Source organism: Liolophura sinensis, chromosome 9, assembly GCF_032854445.1.
Source record: "Liolophura sinensis isolate JHLJ2023 chromosome 9, CUHK_Ljap_v2, whole genome shotgun sequence".
Taxonomy (NCBI): Eukaryota; Metazoa; Mollusca; class Polyplacophora; order Chitonida; family Chitonidae; genus Liolophura; species Liolophura sinensis.
In genome coordinates, this window is record NC_088303.1 from 36,400,695 (window position 1) to 36,423,383 (window position 22,689).

The 22,689-nt window shown below is 39.0% G+C and overlaps 1 protein-coding gene across 1 annotated transcript in view; it reads left to right on the forward strand.

Annotated features, from left to right (window-relative positions):
* Positions 1-855: 855 nt before the first annotated feature.
* The window catches only part of LOC135475286 (transcriptional regulator Erg-like), a 37,310-nt gene continuing 15,476 nt past the window's right edge, over positions 856-22,689 (forward strand). Inside the window, exons 1-4 of the mRNA XM_064755125.1 lie at positions 856-873; positions 1,280-1,838; positions 19,968-20,171; positions 20,630-20,773. Coding sequence (XP_064611195.1) covers positions 871-873; positions 1,280-1,838; positions 19,968-20,171; positions 20,630-20,773 — 910 coding nt within the window. The 5' untranslated portion in view covers positions 856-870. The remainder of the gene's footprint in view (positions 874-1,279; positions 1,839-19,967; positions 20,172-20,629; positions 20,774-22,689) is intronic.

A 22,689-nucleotide genomic window follows, 5' to 3' on the forward strand; every position in this document is an offset into this window, starting at 1 on the left:
CAAAGAAATCAGAGTGAACAAAATAACAAAAGAACTTGTTTCATATGTATATATATGTCAAAAGTTTGAAGAAATGCTCCTAGCTGTGCACAGTACAAGGCTATCAGAAAATCAGTTCTGCTGAAATCACTGATATCGGATGACGCGTGCAATTACACATAAAGTATTCCTTGTAAGTATAAAAACGTGAGTGGGAAATCAGTGCGTTTATCTTGTAGCTAAACGTTTCCTCTTTGTGCCAGCTGTGGGTTTAACCATAATACACCAGCCTTTACGTAACCCGATACGGTCCAGCTCCACGCCATCAAAATGTTACTCAAAAGCCCGCAATAAATTTAAAAAGATATAATTTCGACCTGAGCTGGGAGGTTTATATATTTAACGGATGATGAGAGACAAGTTTTTCTTTTCTACACAAACGCACAATAACTGAGTCTATAGCCTTTCATGTGGAGCTATGCGTGTTGTACATATACTAAATACAGATGGTTTTATTTGTGGGAAGTTGGTGATTAAACCCTTCACAAGTACATGTGGGCTATAACATGGCCGGCCTTATTAAAGTGTTGTACTAAAGCGCTGCTAAGCCGTTTGGGCTATATGACTCAGGCGAGTTAGACCTATCTGATCCTGTCACACCGAACTTCGCCTCCATGTGTGTCCCCCAAGATAATACCATCTTCCGGAACTAAGTCTCCAATACCCACAGTCACGTTGTCCTCGATCCTGGGCCCCTCATCACACTTGCTACAGGACCTACAGGCTCAAACCGTTAATCCCTATACAACGTCTTTTTATAAACACTAAATAGTAGCAAATGAGCATTTCCCCGTGTAGACAATTATAGCAATAGTCCAGCTGGCCAGTGGAATGGTAAGTATGAATAGGTAGATTAGGAAATCAGTCTGAATCAGACATAAATTCTGGTAACGTTATGATAATAAGTGTAGATCTTATTTTTGACAAGATCTGTGCGGCTGACGAGGTTTTGCGTATTAAAGGGTGAAATGTGAGAGAGAAGCAACTTGAGCCTGCGTATAGTTGTAAAGGATATCCTAGCTAAGTCGAGGAGGAATTCATGTCAATTTCCTCAGTTCCGATCAGGAATGAGCTGTTTATGTCAAGTTTATAGCTCTGTCTTTCATTTACTCGGGGGGAAATTGATATCACCGTTTGTCACCTTTGTTTCTTTACTTTTCCCGATATTCTTGAACATTTGTGTCATTTTCTCGGCGATGTTGTTGTTGTTGTTCTGATTCTTGCCACCTTGTCACGGTAGGATGAGCCTTACCAGAAAGAAGGCGTGGATGAAGACGGGTGTCCAGAATACAGCGGTCGTGAGACCCGAGACTGGACGGATCCTCAGCCCCAGTCCCCGTATCGGCTGACCAAAACAGAGCCCGGTCCGGGACCGTCCATCGGGTGGGGGGATTGTCCCTATCCCGATGACACCCATTTCACTCTCAGCGTTCCCGCTTCGGGAGAGGCGGGGCAGTCAGAGCACAAGGCGCAGTTTTTGTCAGCCCTATCCGAGGATCGCCTGCCCCCATTGGGCCGTTTGGAGGGTGAGGAGCAGAAAGATGCTCTACCGTCACAAAACACAGGTGGCAATGATGCGAATGAGCCGTCGCTAAGTCCGTCAGCCTGTGCTAACTTCGGTTATACCTCCGCTCTCTTAAGGCCAATCTCGTCTCCAATAGGCCAGGATTCTCATTTCAAACCACTTTCCCTTCTGGAGGACAACACCGGTCAAAATCTGCCCACGTTACCCCCTGACAGACCCAGACTTTCTCCCGTCAATTTTAAGACGTCTCCAAAGCGGGTAATCATTCCTGCAGGTAAGGGAATTTATGGAATTCGCTTTCATTATTCAAAAATAATTTTATCATCGTGCTTGTTTCTTTTTTATATTTTAGTTCCAGGCATGTCATCATTGGTGTGTAGTGTAGTGTGTAGATAGACATAATATAGGCTAACCATAAACTCCTTCATGTGTTAGGTCTAAGTATCATATAGAACCTAACAACTATACCTTCAAGACGGTTTAGGCATCACAACTGAACTGAGGGCTTTAATGGTCACCATCAAGTAACCACTTAAGCAGTAAAATTGTAACAGTATATATTGAATACTTCGTCCAATTATTTCGTGTATAAATTATTGCACTTTCAGTGAACATAAATCATAACTTATGCAGGTTTTCTGTTCATAATATATTGTTTAGCGTGAAATTACCTCCGTATGTTCTCTAGATACATCAATTAAAATAGTACATAGGTTTAGGACATTACTTTTATACTTATACAATAATAGTTCATCTGGCATTGTATTATTTACTTTATTTACTGGTATTAGTTTTATTGCCTGTACAGATGGTTTATTATGGACGGAATTGGTTTCTATTTAACGTAAACTAAAACATCTTTTGCATATATCCGAAGGCTGCTCGTGTCCCACTCTGCTAAAGCCTCGTTCATGTTTCAGCCGATCGGCCCTTGATAAATAATGTCACGTTTTTGATTCAAGTTTCCGTAGGTTCGGCTGCAGTCTTTACTTAGGATGTTTGTCAAGTACCTAATGTACAGTGTTTATTTTCTCGATGCCTGCCCGGTTTCCTATAACACCTGACTGTCGTCATATAGGTAAAATATGCATAAATGCGACGTAAGAAATAAATAAATAAATTGTCACATGGGCTATACGTTTTTCTACATTTCGTTAAGCATACTTTTAAAAACTCCTGTAATTATGTTATAGAGGTTTGAACCATTAGTAAAAGATAAAACACTGTAAAACTTGAAAATAAAAATAAATATACGTAAAAGCACGTGTGGTAAGCGTTGTAAACGCTGACCATAGTGCATGTAGTCATGATTTTACACAGCCATCACTCGGAATCCCTGATGAGAACGAAAGTTCGAAACTGCAGCTGGATACAAGAGCGTAGAAATCTGAGAAGGTTGCCTTGTTTCTTCTTGTTTTTATACCTGTTCTCTCCATCAAAACATTATAATATATATCTCCAGCTGCGGCGACGAACATTTATTTTAGCAAATGTTTACTCTAAAAGTGCACACTAAAATGATAAACCTTTTGGAAAATAACAAAATAAATCGAGAAATTACATTACTGACGGTATTGCAGCTGTTGAGTATTAAATCTGAGTAGGCTGAAATGAGGTTTTGATGGAATCAAATATTTATCTCCATCTTATCCAAAATAAGTGGAATAAAATAGTAGCATGCAACATAAACACATATAGGGATATAGCAAAATCTGTCCATCTGTTTTAACAAAGTGGTATAGTTCAAATATCTGTCATTTGGCAGTGACAATGTGAAAGATTGATTATAAGTATTCAAATCACATATATACTGTTGGTTTTATAGTCTGCGGTAAATGAGACATAAATAAAGGGGCATACAGTGCATTTGGCACAGTGGGAGGGTTTGTTGAGAAGGTCGGGGTTAGTGTATTCGTGTATTTTCTGATGCTGTGTTCTCTGTGGGCCTGTGTAGCTGCGTACCTAGGCCCTGACCAGCCAGGGTAGGGATGTCCGGCCGGATATCCCCTTCACAGCTGACTAACGCTTGATACCTGACTGGCTACAGCAGGTTTTCAGGTTGATATTTCAAATGAACATTTAGCTGGATAGCGCAATGTTTGTAAGACAGCGCGTGCTATTTAGAACTTGCGCAACACGCGCACTATGTATGCGTTACACGTATGCATGGTTGTATTCAGCGATCTGGCCATCGTGTAGTACAATAAAATTTTACAAAACCACACATCTAGAAAATAACCGTATACTAGACATACTTTACGAACAGAAAATATACATATATGCAACGAACATAAGCATGTAAAAGTTATGTATTGTTATTTATTTATCCCTTTTTTCTGTACTTCCTTGTCGGATGTTGATTATTAGACTTGATGGCGCTAACGGAGAGTAGATTCAACACTATATGTTTGACCATGACCACGATAATAGATAAACAAATGAGACCTAATGTTGTTTGTACGAACATTTATTTTTGTATTAGATTGCTGTTTTATAGGAATGTTATAGAAAACTATAGGACAATAAAGTTCGATATCCATATGGATCGGTAATCTGGACGTAATACTGCACAAAAGATGAAAAAAAAAAACAAGAGAAGCAATGAATAATAACAAAAGACATAGGTAATTATAAATGTTTTATAGTTTTAATGTGAAACGTTAGAAATATGGCAATACAAGCAATATGGAATTCAGACAGGCCTCTGAATTAGTTTGTCAGAGATCTCAGTCTGTAATTAAAACTTTCAAGTGTATATATACAGGCATGTTAGACAAGGCGTTAGTATAATATAATAGGCCGTCACTAAAGTGATATATAGCCAGTATCGTTGGAAGTTTTTTTTTATAGGTCATGGACCTCATAACAGCTTTGTAATAACTTCAAAATTTAATCCATTTTTTTCAACATAGTCCATGCAGTGAAAACGTTTTACCATATATTTACATGTTTGAAGGTTTCGGAGATTGGAGGGGAAACCGTGTATTGTTTTTACTTCTTTTTGCGGAGAACAAATTTTACTCGTAACACAATGTGGCACTTCTACATGTATATAAGCATATAAACATTGTCACAAAATGGATGAAATGCCAGAAAATATTTTAAATAAAAGGCCTTCCTTGGCTTGTGCATGACTGATAAACATAAAAGAAGAATATTTTCCCCACGTCAACCGCAAATGTGTTGTCTCTCCGATCAAGGTTCAGTACGACGTCAGTGCATAGTGAACATATCTTATTTCACGTAGTTTTGTGTTTCACGTAGCAAACGGGATTATTTTGATTTTAGATGGTGTCTTCAAAGAACAAAAAAAGTAGCAACATTGTTTCTAGTGAAACAATCCTATAATTCTAATGAATTTTATTGGAAATCACTAGTATTCCGGTATAATTTACCATGTCATGGCTAAAACATGTTTATGTATGGATATAGGGTATGAAGTGTTTACAGATATGAATAATGTGAAATGATTTAGATCCTGACAGATGTAATTACGATTAATGAAGGTCTGTTATGAGATGCTGATGCGCGCTTTCTCCTGGCTGAGCGGCTGGGCGTTTGGGCGGGGTGCTTGCTGACAATCCTCTGTCCACCGTCAGGCTCAGCAGCTGCTCTGCCGGTCGTAACCTCTTAGACAATTCAATTTTCACCGTTATGTGAGTGCTGGAGACCCAACCCCACGGTGCTTCATATTGGGAAATAACTGTTTTTGGAGTATGGCAATATAAAAAGTCGATTGTAAACAGAACTTCGGTGTGTCAAGGATAGCGGCAAGTCCGTTGGTGAGAATTTCTCGTCATGTTGAAAATAGCTGTACACGTGTTTGTGTGTGTGTTTTTATGCCCCATGTGGTAGAGAGCATTCGGCATTTGAAGTTCGTGTCACCCATATGTGCGGGGCTGTGGACGACTGGTCCTGGCTACGACTTTGTGTTGACGTCTGTTAGTACTGAACCACCGAGTTGGCCTCTCGTTTGGGGAGCATCCAATATTCGGCTGCGTACTTTTGTCTCCTCTATAGTAACCTGTCATCGTGCTGATCGAAACCGAATGGACACCTGAGTAAGTCAGCCCTTAAGTTAAATTACCGTTGTTTCACAAAAATACGCATGTATCAAAGAAGATATATAAGGCATCTTCTCAACTGAATGTTTCCGACACTTGAATCGTGTTCGAAGTTTGCTCTAAGCTAGTATGCCGCATGTCAAATATAATGTTATTTTCTTGTTATGGGTAGGTCTATGTGTATATAAGGAAAAGATAGCTACCATTTATTGATGAGTTATGCGCATGTCTATTTTGCTGATTTATGCCTTACATCTGAGTTGACAGGATCCGATTCATATAGTCTGCGACTTATGCTTATCCTTAGCAACAATGGTTCCAGGATTTGTACTGAAACTTTTCAACAACAACTTATATAGATAGATACATGCATATACAAGAAAATAAATAATGGAACGCTTTTGCAAACAGAAAAGGGACAAGACTTGTAAGTGCCTGTTTCCCTCTTCAAATATTAATAGCTTATATATACTACCGTACACATCAACTAGCCTTGATATATTGCGGAATATTAAAAGAAATTGACAGAAGGATGTATTTGTATACTGTACAAAAACCACCCCCTTGTGCTCTATACCTCGAGCATTACGCATTTTATAAACCCTTATTGGTCTGTTAGCCTTATAAGTAGTTGTTGATTATACTGATCCATCACGTATGGTGGCTGTCACTTGTGTGCTGTACCTTCGGTTTTGTACAGTATTTGATGATTATACTGATCCATCACGTATGGTGGCTGTCACTTGTGTACTGTACCTTCGGTTTTGTACAGTATTTGATGATTATACTGATCCATCACGTATGGTGGCTGTCACTTGTGTACTGTACATTCTGTCTTGTACAGTATTTGATGATTATACTGATCCATCACGTATGGTGGCTGTCACTTGTGTACTGTACATTCTGTCTTGTACAGTATTTGATGATTATACTGATCCATCACGTATGGTGACAGTCACTTGTGTGCTGTACCTTCGGTCTTGTACAGTATTTGATGATTATACTGATCCATCACGTATGGTGGCTGTCACTTGTGTACTGTACCTTCTGCCTTGTAGAGTATTTGATGATTATACTGATCCATCACGTATGGTGACAGTCACTTGTGTACTGTACATTCTGCCTTGTACAGTATTTGATGATTATACTGATCCATCACGTATGGTGGCTGTCACTTGTGTACTGTACATTCTGCCTTGTACAGTATTTGATGATTATACTGATCCATCACGTATGGTGACAGTCACTTGTGTACTGTACATTCTGCCTTGTACAGTATTTGATGATTATACTGATCCATCACGTATGGTGACAGTCACTTGTGTGCTGTACCTTCTGTCTTGTACAGTATTTGATGATTATACTGATCCATCACGTATGGTGGCTGTCACTTCTGTACTGTACCTTCGGTCTTGTACAGTATTTGATGATTATACTGATCCATCACATATGGTGACAGTCACTTGTGTGCTGTACCTTCGGTCTTGTACAGTATTTGATGATTATACTGATCCATCACGTATGGTGGCTGTCACTTGTGTACTGTACATTCTGCCTTGTACAGTATTTGATGATTATACTGATCCATCACGTAATGGTGACAGTCCACTTGTGTACTGTACATTCTGCCTTGTACAGTATTTGATGATTATACTGATCCATCACGTATGGTGACAGTCACTTGTGTGCTGTACCTTCTGTCTTGTACAGTATTTGATTGATTATACTGATCCATCACGTATGGTGGGCTGTCACTTGTGTACTGTACCTTCGGTCTTGTACAGTATTTGATGATTATACTGATCCATCACGTATGGTTGACAGTCACTTGTGTACTGTACATTCTGCCTTGTACAGTATTTGATGATTATACTGATCCATCACGTATGGTGGCTGTCACTTGTGTGCTGTACATTCTGCCTTGTACAGTATTTGATGATTATACTGATCCATCACGTATGGTGGCTGTCACTTGTGTGCTGTACATTCTGCCTTGTACAGTATTTGATGATTATACTGATCCATCACGTATGGTGGCTGTCACTTGTGTACTGTACATTCTGCCTTGTAGAGTATTTGATGATTATACTGATCCATCACGTATGGTGGCTGTCACTTGTGTACTGTACATTCTACCTTGTAGAGTATTTGATGATTATACTGATCCATCACGTATGGTGGCTGTCACTTGTGTACTGTACATTCTGTCCTTGTACAGTATTTGATGATTATACTGATCCATCACGTATGGTGGCTGTCACTTGTGTACTGTACATTCTGCCTTGTACAGTATTTGATGATTATACTGATCCATCACGTATGGTGGCTGTCACTTGTGTACTGTACATTCGGCCTTCTACAGTATTTGATGATTATACTGATCCATCACGTATGGTGGCTGTCACTTGTGTACTGTACATTCGGCCTTCTACAGTATTTGATGATTATACTGATCCATCACGTATGGTGGCTGTCACTTGTGTGCTGTACCTTCGGTCTTGTACAGTATTTGATGATTATACTGATCTATCACGTATGGTGGCTGTCACTTGTGTGCTGTACATTCTGCTTGTACAGTATTTGATAATTTAGTATTAAAGAGCTGTGTTGTCCGACATTATTTATTGGTCCTCCATAACAAGCCTGTCTCTTGCTAGTAGTACACACAAGCTGGCCGGTAACTGTTAACGTACATAAATTCCAGGTTTGGCATCTCCAAGCCTATCTTGAAATCTTTTAGATCTGTCAGTCACTGGTGTTCAAGGCATGTTTTATATTCACGACGAATGATTGAAGGTAAATGAAAGTTACTAGCAATAATTCACCGTTCTTGTTTCAGACGTTGCCAAGTTGTAGCGGGTCTCTAATATATAGAAAAAGAAAAAGTTTTTTCACATTTTTGGTAAGCTTTACATTGATGTTCAGTCGCCACAATATGGCTGAAATACTGTCAATATGGCGTTAAAATTCGTTTAATTGAATAGATGTACTACTTTAGTTTTTTGCGGATTCGTGTGTATATATAAACCAAACATCCTCTCTGTACTATAACATATTATGGAACAGCCTAAGCTTCATTCACTGAGTATAACATGCCTTCTTGTCAGCTTATACAGACATGGTGGCTAAGTGTTCTCCGCTGTCTTTTGTTGTTGGAATGGATCGTTGGGTGTTGTTCTTAATACCAATCTTTACAGAGTAGTGCTAGTCTTCAAGCATGCAGGAAATATGAGCATTTCCACATTTTGTTATATCTAAACAGTTGCCGGGCATACCTGACATGGCTCGTGCTCGATGGCGAAGGGAAAACAATGGAAAATTAGCGCCTTGTTGCTGCAAGTTTGACATGCCGCACATTGGTGAGCGGAGAGGGGTTAATAGAATGATCAGGATTTTCCTACAACATTTCTTGAAATTTTAGGCACTGTATGCCTCCCAGTTTGCACATTGAAATTATGTTCTGTACATCATTATGGTGTACTTTTATATGATTCAGGATTATTGAATTTCTCTTGGTGTCTGAGTTCTTCTGAGTTTTCCGTATGATTTGTTATCAGAACATTTACAAACATGTTTCTGTATTTTGCGTAGCGTCTGTTCCATCTCAGCAAAATGTTAATGTAGACCATTATATGTTAATTATCACTTCCTTATGTGTTCTTTAAAATGCACTCAAAGTAATAGAGAGGTCTACCGTGTGTATTTTGGATTTATGACTGAAATACAATTTATATCAATGCATTCATATCCTTCTTTAGCAATAATCTCTTCGGTACCGTGGTTTAGATAGAATTTATCATATATAGTGTAAACACTTTTGGCGATGGAATAATGTGAAAAATTGCATGACCCTGAAGTGTAAGCCCTTGTTCACTGTGTTTAATGGCATTGTGACAAATATTTTAGCTCGTATCACAGTTTTGCGTTTGCGTGCATTTAGATAAATCGTTGTATTAAACCTGCAACACGGATATTTTTTTCCAGAGGTACTAATGAAAGGATGACTATTTGTTATGTGGAATGGCCATTTCTCACACCGTTGCAGAAACCGAAGACTTGTTTTACTATCTCTCATACCGTTCTGGCCTATGTAAATTCTCTTTGTGGATGTGTTCAAAGTTATTTTTGAACTAACTTTTCATATGCTTTCGGTGCAGAATCTGCTTTAGTGAACAGGATTTGTCTACTGATATACAAATTAAATGCCGTGTAGAGAGTACGAGGAAATGAAATTTTCCATACATTAAAATGAAGCTTTCATCAAGGCTAAAGCATCCCAAGGTAATCTTATTAGAGTACGGCCTAACATGTGATGGTGCCGTGCTTCCATTATCTTCCTTATTTCAGCCGGTCAGGGGTTAAGTGGAGGAAAAGTCACATCGTATTGGCAACCTGATACACCAGCTCCCTCAGAGCCGTGCAGGGTGGAACACTGAACCGGAAGTCACTCCGTATCAGCACGAGAGAGAGCCTCGATTTGAAGCACGCCTAGTAATAACAGCGCCCCGGAAATCTCTACTTGAGAAGGTTCCAAACTTTGACAGACATGTTAATCTGTTCCTATTATCAAAGGTCCTTAATTATGTGTAAATTCATTCTGCGCTCGGTGAAAGGCGTTTCTTTTCAAGGTTAAAAACAGACATTTACAATGTGTTCTATAGTGTTTTGCATCATTTATAACTTTGCCTTTTCAAAAATTTATTTGACTTTATACTGCTCAAAATATTCAGACTTTCGAAGCTATCAGTCGTGAGGTATGGATAAATTTACCTGCATCAAGTCTATACGTAAACCGAGCACACACGAAAAACGTCATTTCATAGGGAATAGTTTTCTCAGAATTTTACTCTCATTTTGTGTTTTATTTAAACTCGTTTGCAATGTTTCATCTGTTTCCCTCATAGACCTATGGCCCTATGACACATGATGTTATCTATTTGAAAGTCGATACTCTCTCTTCTTCTAATATGCCGGATAAGACAAGGCGTGATCATCGTTCTCTACTGATTTTTATTGCTAGCCGATTGCTATGTACATTCAATATGTTGGTTTGTGCCACACTGGTGTTTGGCAAAACTTTAGGCATTTTATTTTACTTCAACCTCAGAGGAGGCACTTCTCCTCCATTCAGTACGTACATGTTAGAAGCCCACCAGCTGACCAACAAAGGGTTATTGTATATGTGCAAGCGTCATCAGCAGCTAGACAAGGGTAAGGAGAGACTTGAAGGTTGTTTTAGAAATTGTCTTGGGATTATCAACGCCATTGCATGGTTTACGAGCGGTATACGAATGTTTGATTTGACGATTTTAGTGAAGTTGTGCAAGTTGTTCAAATTTGTAAACTTGTACAAGGTCTTGATCAAAATTTTACAGTGTTTTTTTACAATGCAGTGGTAAAGAAGCAAACATTTGCACTGCCTAGTCACATTAATCATAATTTGGTAGGCCACAGATTTCTCCGAGAAACTTAAATCATACTTGTTCACGTTAAACAGTATAAATTAGCAACTGTTCTATAAATACTGTTAATACATCATCGTTGTAAGATTGATGGTAAACATGTTTGCCGCGCTGATTTCCAATATGCTTTGATAATCATTTAGTCAAAGTCAACTGTACATGACGGATGAAGATGAGATAATACATTTATCTATTTGACTATGGCTAAACAGCTTGATCAGGAATATAGGGCGGTTTTCAGGCCTCGGGATCACGAAGCGATCTTAGACTCAAAATTTCAAATCATTTTAAAATTGTTATTTCTGATAAGGTCAAATTATTGACCCAGGGTCAGTTATTGTACAACGAATTTCCGCTAAAATAACGGAAAGACACATACCAAGGCTAGTGATCAAAATTTTGACTTAAGTGTAATATCGCTTGATGACCCTGGGGCCTGGTTTATATGAGTGGGGTAAACCTTGCAGAGACTATAGAACCCACCGCCCTTCGCAAGTTTCTTATACCTGACAAACCGCCTGATTAAAAGTCGCGGGAGAACCATACAGCGAGCACTGGAGTCAAGTACACCACCTCATCGAGCGACTAACATAAGCCTAACGCTTGCTGTGAGAACATTATTTGATTGATCCAATGATTTCACTGACATCAGAAAACAGCATTTTCTTTCAATATTACATTTTGTGGATATGAGCCTAAATGTATGTATTTTGCAGCATCTTACATTCAAACAGAGCCTGTTGGTCCATTAGATGTACAGTATGCCGACATAATTAGGGCAGAGCACAGACGATTGTGTGCATGAACTGCTCCACTTTTTTTACAATTCCAGACCGGAAACGTTGGATAATATTCCATATATTCAAGTGAATCACGGCTCTTGCTCAATTAACGGGAAACGCAATGTATTCGAATGAAGTAATTGATCCTGTACTGAGTGGGTTCTAATGTTACATAGCTTTGTCCCTGCCAACTGTTATACCCACTCAACACCATGTGATCTGGAAGGTTAAAGCGGATAAAAAGGAGATTATCGCATGAAACTAAAATGTCATCCCTTGGCGTTTGCCAGTACTTAAAACTATTGACTTGGAAGAAAACACCATGTGCAATATTTATGAAAACAGTTAGTCCCGAAACAGTCGCTTTTATAACTGATGCCTGACAAAGTGGTTGTTGGTTGTCGGACTGAGGAATGGATTCGTGCAGAATCGTCTCTTGAATAGAATATATGAACAGCTGCGATGAAGGCATAAATGAGATACATATTTTATTTAAGTAAACTGGCATGCTACGAGATTTTGGATATCTGTTAAATTTATGCGCCTAGACACTCTTAACCGCTTCTCTTTACATAAGTCCATTATAATTTCTTACTTTCTATACTTTTAGTTCTTTGTGGGCATTGTGGTTTGCGCTACTTGATGATTCGTTATGGTTGATGACTAGTAAACGATAATGAATGTCTAAAATATGAATTTGTAAGATGTGTATAAATGATATTACGAATTGGTTATGTATAATGCAAATGACCGTTTTGATGGCCTAATGATTAGAGTGTCCGCCTCAAAGTCGAGAGAATCTTATCTCTCCTGAAAATCACTTTAGACAATAATTTACAGTTGCCTCGCTTGACGCTCAGCGCGGTGAGGTTAGAGCAAACAAGAGTGGTTGGCTCGGTGTTCGTATATAGTCTGGTATCTGCGGCATGAAAAATTCTTAAGTACGACGTATAACCTCAAGCATGCATACATATAATACAGATAATTTCTCATTTTCAAATTATATCGATTGGTATTTTCTGCCCAAATATCACGTGAAAATGAATACTGTTTTTAATGTGGCGGTTTAGTTCTTGCTGAAGTCATGTCCAAATACCTTTAAAGTCGAGGTGCATATGGCGAGGTTTGAAATGATGGAGTATTGTCTGACACAGCAGGCAGGTATAGCGACATCTGACGGACAGATTCCGAACTGTGTATGACATGAGGACTGGGGCAAACGGCGGCTAGAGAGAATACATTCATCTGCTCGAGGCATTGGTACAGTTCAGCCTTTTGTTAATTCAAAGAAATGTGAAAGGAATGTCATCAGATTCCTCATCGGAAACAAAGAATTTCGAATAACCTAACCATAACCTCGCGAAACGAATGTAAAATTATGTGAAAATCAATGTGAATTTGTGTCCTTTTACGCACATATAGAATAATAAATTCCATTGTGCAGATAACGATACAATTATTCTAACTCAATCTTGTTACAACATCGAACCATGCAGACATAGACTGTTTAACATTCTCCTAGTCTGGGAATATCCCTAAGCGTTTTCGAATGTACCGATGCACCGTTTTCCACAGACTGTTGGCCAAATGTGACAGGAAATGAAAAATGGTTTTAATTTTGATCCTTTCTCAAGTACAATTTTACAAAAAACAATATTCATTCAAAAAACGCCATGATTTCTCGATAAATAAACAGTTTTGAAAACTAAGGAAAACAATGCGATGCCATGGCGGCATACCGTACAGTTGTGAAGTCTGGTTTGCATGTGTTCCGACAGAGTGCACGAGCTGGGCTGTAGCGCGCCCCCTACTGAGACAAAAACAAACTAGCGGAAACAAGGAAGTAGCTGGGAGTCCGGGGCGATATTACTAGAGTATACAAACCAGCGCTGAAGCAGGATAATTGCAACTCCATCTATTGTTTCTTTTCACACATTATGGATTTGAATATATTCATGTAATATTCAATGCGTCCAAGTCTTATCTGACAAAACGCAGGTTTTATTAGTGCACGTCCACTTCAGGAAAGATATATGAATTTTTTTTCTCCTCATTATTCTGACAAAAGGCTGATTTCCAGCTAAAGATATCTTCTTTTTTCTTGACCAAATCTTGCATCTGCATGCTGTAAAAAGCGCAACAGACATGGGTAAACATTCGATTATACAGTTTCAGAAATAGATTTTTTTGCCATCATAACCTTTAAAAACTACTGTTACAGTTGAATCGCACAGTTTTACCGTTTATTTTGTTTCAATGTCCTGATGTGGATACCAGATACATATCGAACATACATCAGTATAATACAATTTCATCTAAGAAAACTCCGCAAAAATTTTTAGAAAATATTTTTAGATTAATATATTCTTCTTACTGGAGTGATTTCATACAGTAAACCGTAAGCTGATCGTTACGTGTATGATATGTTCATAGAAGACGTCATCACCAGACCACCGGAAAGCGGAAAATTAGTCATTTCAGTAAAAAGCTCATCCACAATGGAGTGTAACAAGAAAGGTGTCATACTGGATCTAAGGATGCACTGAAACATCGTAAAAGTTCGCTGAACATTGGGGAAGTATGAAAGCATGTGAAGTGTGATTAGTTGACGAAATTCCCTGGCGGTGCGCTTGTTGTCAAGATATACATGTTGATCCGAGCCTTAAGTCTCTGTATGGACACTTCGGCCTTAAAGGGTTGTCGTATTATTCCAAGTGTGAGCTAAATTGACTGCCTTATGTAAGTCATTGTCAGTAATGGATTGCATATCATGACAACAAAAAATAAATAAATTGTGGGAGAAAGACCGATCTGCACCTAGGCACCCTGTTCACTGGTGTAAATATACGGCGCAGAGGAATAGTGACATGTGGCGCGCGTGGGTTGCTTCTCTCAACGACATCTCTCGAGACATTCAGCGTGTGTATGAATGACTTTTGCTTATTTATTATGTTCCACATAAACCCCCCATTTTTTTGCCAACATGGTAGGTGGAAGCATATGGGTTCTTTTTAACCAACCGGGCTGATACAGTAGAAAGAGATCAGAAAATCTTAGTAGAATCAGAAATTATTCCATCCTTTCTGATTATCGTTTTGGAACGAATGATGCCTTCCAAATGTATCCATGCAAAGGTTTATGTGTGTCACACACCCCCGCTGATATTGTTTCACTGTTTGTATTATGGGGATAATAGCCCTGGCTTCCTGTACTGTGTGTTTTGTACAGCTCATTCATGTTTGCGATCACCAATACGATGACCTCCTTCCATGTCTCCATGCAGTTACACCCAACCATCACATTATGGCTCTGTATATACCGACGATGAGATGGTCTACGCCTGTCGTTGAAGTAATAAACACGTACAGTTGTGTAACTTGAAATGCTTACGTGTAAAGACTCTCGTGAATACACCGAGCGGTATTTGGTGCATATTGTTTTAGGATATACGATGTCTCTCTTTGGCAAATAAATAAGTACATCAGACACCAAGAATTGTAATCGTGGACCGTCGTGCATGCCTGAGAGAGGAAGACAAGTTGCTTAGATCTAAACACATACGGTGCAGTTGTTCAAAGGTGCATTAGGTGCTTAGCCCAGTATTAAATTAAATATTGTTATATTAAGATGAAGCTGCTACTTAAAACGTGAACCACTCCTGAAATACAGGTTTAATTCACCCAATATTTGTTAATCATAATCAGCTTTGCAGGTCTGTGAAAAACCTGTGAGGTAGGCTTAGATTAAACGCGAATGAAGGTAATATTGACATTTGGAATTCATCATGACTTTCATGTATCCACGCTCTACCCTGTGCTCATTAGGTAAACTCATACTTAAAATGTTGACTCCGATCATGCTCACGTACTTAATTTAGCGATGAGGATTCATTCATGCTTGTAAACAACGATAAACTGTGGCTCAGTTGTTGTCAAAATTATTTGCATCTTTAATTTAATTGTCATCACTTTTATCGTTCGCGGAATGCTGTTTGACCATGGCACCAATGCCGCTATGTTAGCTGCTGGAGATGACATCTAAACCACAGCGTATCAAACTTAAAGCATTTAGACTAGGTTTGCCTAATAAATAGGATGATTACCTCTGTTGGTTGCATCCTTGATCTGCTCTACGGTTCTGTGTTGGTTCTCTTTGATTCCAACTTATTTGGGAATCTCAGACAATAATATGAGGCTACTACAGGTTGACAAGAAAAGGCTGCAAAGGCACTTTAATCTGCGACCGGAAATAAGAATCCGGTCACTTCAGATCGGAACTGACCGGTCTGGGCGCCACGTAATAATGACGGCAATGATGGGACCGCTATACAAAACAAAAGCTCCTGGTTTTCCTGGCGGTGAAATACCATAGACACATGTTCTGAACGCCAAAACCGACATCCGGGCGGACGATCACCACTATCCATTGTGTGATTTTAATGTTGGCTCCTGTGGGTGTTGAGCTCTGTAGTTGTGTATAGTTTATCATCGCCAGGGTATAGCAGAGAGCTTGTCTTTAAGACTTGGTGTTGAACACGTGGGTCAGTGACCCAGCCATTTATATATGAGAAAAACTAGAGACGTCTACAAATGCGTGTCACTAAATACCGAGAGAGGACGGACGATACGATCATTCATAACGATACAAATTATGAGGGATAACACCCTCAGCGTGTGACAACACATCATTTCGAGTAAATCCATACCAGTAACGTCTAGTATATTGCAGTTGTCATCACAGTTTAGGTGCCTTTACATTGCCTTTACGTTGGAAGAAAAAACTGAGGTAAATTAGCAATTGGTTGATTTCACCAGTAATACGTGTGAGCCTCAACAATAATCTGATTTTGTATACCCTGTGGTGCAATACACAGAAAACAAAATAACAAATATGTTGTATGAAAAAATAACTCCCTGGGTATTTTTTACAAGTTTTCATTTGCCTGTTCTCCGTAAGCCAATCGTGATGAAGTACTGATATGATATGCCTTTTTATAACCGTTAAAATGTTATATAAGCACAGAGTGTAGTAAAACATATAGAGCCCCGAATATTTATGCACAACCTGAACGCGGGCAAGCCGTACAATTTCATTGAGAAAGCTTCATCCGTGTGTTATGGCACGTCCCCTGTGACTTTATGGGGATAAACTACGAGACCCGGGACCGATTAGTCAATCTTTACACATTTTTACATATAAAGCTGGAATCTGGTGTATTGTCTTGGGCTTTCCTTGCTGTGTGGTCTGTCTATAACCAGACCGTTACACGCTGTGTTTCTCATTTCTCTGGCGGTGAGAGTCACCATGTAAAAACAGCATGCATCCTCCATGATGTTTAGCGGCGCTAAACATCTCCGTAAGTCGATCTGCCTGCGTAGCTGTCGGCCAGTTCGTCCTTTGGTTTGTGTGTCAAATTTTTGAGATCTGTTTAACTTTTTAACATCCTACCTGTTAACACTCGCAAAGCACTCAATGAGTTCAAAGCAAGGTCAGCTTTTTGCATCGAGAATTTGCGCTTTTGTGAACCGCATGCATCATTGCCAACTGGGGAGAAAACAACAAATTGCTTTGTTCGGAAAGCAAATAAATTGAGAGCCAGTATAATTGTTATATTCTGGAATATTTGATAAATAAGAGGCATAAATTTTTCGCCACATCTATTTCATGTCCTTACCTCCATGTCCCTAGTCCACAGTGTAGGCGTGAGAGTAATCTATTAAGGTGTATTTACATTTTTTTTACGTAGATAATCAGAGTGAGGATTCAAGTATTTCAAGTTTAAAAGTGATGAAGCATGTGTCCCTTATCTGGCTCTCCAGTCAGTGATTGGACCTGACTAGTGGCGTGGCAAGCCTAAAACCAATTTCAACCCCAGGACAGTTTATTTATTTATTTGAGTGACGTTTTACGTCGGACTCAATAATATATTACTTAAAGGTGGCGACCAGCTTTATTGTACGAGAGTGAGTTCGCGGCCAAAGGAAAGTAATACCTGTTATAGTACGATGTATTTTCAGAGACTGAGACTGACCGAAACATTTAAAGCTGTTGTAAGTTACAATCTTTAGTGACACAAAAATGCTAGGTGTCCCTGAGGCATCACTCTAGCGTTATATCTAAGCTTTTTTCACATCCCTAAATATAGAGTCCAATGGTCTGCGCACACTGAACAAGGTGAAAACGTTAAGTGTGCCACAAAAGACCACTGAATCCTGGACGTGAAAAACTGCTCTACAAAGAATTTTTTGCGTGTAGTAAGTGTTAGATAAAAAAAAAAAACACGCCTTTCACAGCACAGGTGGTGACAAACTGACCGTAGCGCCAATGTCAACTGAGGTGACGTTATAAAGTGTTGATCTCTGACCTGAGCTTAACGGTATAGCCTCAAACCCCATCACATACGCTTAACGACAGACGCGCACCTGCACCCAGGCCGTTTATCACTGACTCATTAACACAGGGTTAGTTTTAGTCGCCTTGCTGTAAAGCCATCAACACGTCGCCTGTTGTCACCCAGGAACACCATGTCTGTATACCATTGTCCGTTCAATATTTGTTGACATCAAGGTAACTTGTACTCTTATGCACAATGTCGTTATAATATATACAACTTATAAATACGCGGAAGTTGAATTGAATATATTCATGCACAACTTTGGCCTCGTGAGCAGGTATAGTTGGTTGAAGAATTTCTACTTATTAACCATTCACGTGAACAAGTAGAAGAAAATCTAAACTGAGGTAATTTTCGATGTGAAGCCGTATTTGTTGTTGCTCTGGTTTTACCCTACGCTGTAGTCTTTTATATTATAATTTTAAAGGTATCAGTTTGTCCACTAGATTAATAAATTAACACTTCTTTCACATAGATGCCTGAAGCATAGACGTAAGAAAAGCAGACCGTACTGCGAATTCGTCATAGTCAAGTGTCGCACAACGACTTCCGGTAAATAAATGGCTAACTATCGCGCGTCATTTCCTGGTTTTTCAAAAAGGCGCGCGAGTCATCAAAGACTTAAAGGATGGAGGATCGATTCAGAGATGCCTAAAGAATGGGTTCCTAATGAGCTATCTATTGCCGGGCAATGACGACTCAGACCCAAGCCGAACTGACCATTGTCCTCTTGTAATACCACCTCGTGTTGAAAAAATGTTCAAAGGGGGTCCGCAACAAAAATGGAGGAAATCGAAGCGTACAGAATAATCCCCGCCCATGTCACCAACTATATATACATTATCTTAATGCGACTCATATAGTTTTAAAATAAGTATATAGGTACTTTTTAAATGAGATTTTCAATACTGCAGATACTGAACACTGAAAATGAACTGCATGATTGGTTATGTATTGATCTGTTCGAATACTTAATGGAAACTTGGTGTAGCAGTTCGATGCAAATGATGTTCTGCAATTAATAGTAGTTTTTCCAAAATGATAGGCATTTACCTGCAGTTAAAACTTTCACAGGAACAGCGGATGTCTTCTTTCTTGATTCGTAACCTTGCAACAAGCCCAAAATGTGGCTCTAATATCCTTTAAGGTGGGGACAGTTTGGTTGTGTGTGAAAGCCACGCGCGCTCACTGTCGAGGCTGACACTGAAGCTGTGAAGGGACCCAAGGGGGAGCCCCAGCACGTGTGGAAACAGTTAGCGAAACAAAAGGTTTCAGCCAATTGTTGATGATATCCAAAATCTAACACATTAAACTGTTTGCAAACATTTTTCGGACAACTGTCAAAGGCTTCGAGCACAGGGATCAGGGCGCAGGTTGTCGGCGGTGGTTGTGCCAGCTGATTGTTCCCCCTAAAGAAGTCGAGGTCTGGACAACAATTCGACGCCGGGTACGAAATCTCCATCGTGACTATATACATACAAGCTAGAATTGAGTTTGCGGCATAAGTTTATGTCTTTGCTACCGGGAAAATAGCGTCACTAGTTTCCTGTGAGCTTTTATTGCCCATCGCTTTACTTACTGCGTATTGGTACCGTCGTGCTTTCATATACGCTTACTTACAGTAGCACTTATAACAATGAGTGTGTTATGTATTAAGGTTTATTCCTATTTAGTTTTTGCATTGTCATTTTGATTTTACAGATCCGCAGGTGTGGACAGTGGAACACATTCAACAGTGGTTAGATTGGGCAACGCACGAATTCCAACTCCTAGACGTAGATCTCAGCAAGTTCCTTCACATTGACGGCAGGGCGTTGTGCCGTATGTCTCGGGAAGAGCTAGCACGGCTAGTCAACACACAGAATGCCGAAGTCCTCTTCTACCATCTAGATATCCTCAGACAATGTAAATATATTTCCTATCTATCATTCTTTTCTTTCTTTTCACTTTAATGGAGATTTTGCGTTGTAATCAAGATTTTTTTACGCATGTAATTGTGATCAGGTTAGGAAAACTGGTAAAGTTCGGCTATTTGGGAAAATTCAGTTGCCTTACTGCATCAATGGAACCATCGAAATCTGGAATCGGAAATGTCACGTGGTCAACGGATTATTCCATCAGTAATGTTACTGTACAAACAATCTGTTGAAATATAACTTTTATTTGGGGATGGGGACGTCTAGTATAAATCTTACAACTGGGCACAAGTTATTTCCAAGTAAAGACTTTAAACACAGACTCATCAAAAATTAGGCATGGACTCAGGCATGTATTGTACATAAAGGTTTCAGAGTTTTGAATATCGTATGCCTATGTGGTGTAATGTAAAATACCCACGTAGTTTTTTTTGTTCTCATTCGCAGCTATTATACCCCCGCATTCAGACGAAGTGGATCGTTCTTATTATCAGCAAGGTATGAGATCAGGGCTGGATCCCGGAATTAAACCCGAACCTTTCCAAATGCCGCTGTCCGAACCTGTGGACCCGTACCGCTTCCCCAAACCCGGTAAGTTCATTATCACAATTTATCTTAACGGACAACTTATTTTCCTGGATCCATATTAACAACATCTTTGTAAAACAATAAGTTCGACATTCGACGTATCATTTAAAGGAGAAACAGTCTGCAGATTACAATCTTGCAACGATGACATTCGATATTTTAGTCATGGCATCGAGTCATTCGAGCTTAATTTCCAGGTCGAATACAAATATCTGTCACGCTTTGATTGCTACCAATTATGAAACCTGTTTGCAAAAATATATTTTTTTATCCAAAAACTCTCAATTATAAAATAAGAGAGCAGTGATGACAGTAGTTGGCAAATGGTCACACGTATTACCAGTGAAATCCGGTCTCTTGCCTATTTACCTCCGCCAGGGCTTCATTCCGACTGTCCATGTGTACGCTTAAAAGATAGCAACTCACGCGTCCCCTGACAACATCGCTGAAGCAGAATTAGGAAATAAAGGCAGTGGTGTTATAGCTCCAATCTATTAGATGTCACTGGTCAACAATTAGCAGAATTACACACGAAACTCACCGCTTATTTAAATGCATAAAACTTTGGTTTATTTAATTTTTTATTTGTACGACTTTTTGCAAACGAAAGACTGAAACAAGCGATGTGATTGATACTGTATCTGTTACTGTTGATCTACTTAAAATGTGGTCTGTGTCTGTCACGGATGCTGTAGCTTCCATACGGTCTGTGTCTGTTACGGATGCTATACATATATCATGCTGTACATATACCATTCTGCACATATACCATGCTGTACATTTACCATGCTGAACATATTCCATGCTGCACATATACCATGCTGCACATATACCATGCTGTACATATACTATGCTGCACACATACCATGTTGTACATATACCATGCTGTACATATACCATGCTGTGCGTAAATTACCAAGGTTCTGGGTATCCACATTGATGAAAATCTAACATGAAAGGATCGTGTACAAAGTGTTCGCAAAAAAGTTTTTCTGGGGATTCTCAGAAGAAGACGGAAATTGTTCACCATTCACTGTAGTCTGATTTTTGTCAAACCCTATATCTTGCCTTACTTTGATTACTGCTCCACGGTATGGGGAAAAGAGTACAAAATCCAATTGTGAAAAAAATGTTGAAGTTACAGAAAATTACTGCAAGACTGGTCTTACAAGATAACTTCGCAGCTCCAAGTACCACTCTCTTCCAAAGTCTAAAAGGGATGCCTTTATATGCAGGAGTAAACTGCAGAACTGTCTCAATGGTCTACCAAACACTAAACAACCTTACTCTCAGCTATCTAAAGCAACTTATTCCCAACCTTAAAATGTCCAGTTTTAATCTGCGAAATTCAAGACATAACTATCACTTCCCAAAACCGAGAACTAATTATCTCAGAAACATTTGCACCTTTTCAGGCATTTTATCGTGGAATTCACTACCTTCAGGTATAAAAGAAGCCCCCACACATTCCAGTTTGCACTCACATTATCTTAAATACTGTGCAGAAATATTCAGACTGTTGTCTATATTTTTCTTGTCGCCCAATACTCTGTCTTGTAAATCTTGTTTCATTGTAGAACTCCATTTCTCGCAGCATTTATTTATTTTACTAATATATATATATATATATATATATATATATATATATATATATATATATATATATATATATATATATATATATATATATATATATATATATATCCCCTGGTGAGGAGAATTTACATAGGAAAAAATAATATAACGCCTTCTCAACTTTCTACATTCTTTTATATTCCAACTGCAGTTTCAAACTTCATGCTATTTTCAAGCAATAACAAGAAATTCCATGGAGTTATGTATGGAAGACGGACGCGGCCACTCGCATTCTGGAGCCGCATTTTTTAATACAGACAGGTCGAGAACTCGAGTGACGAGAT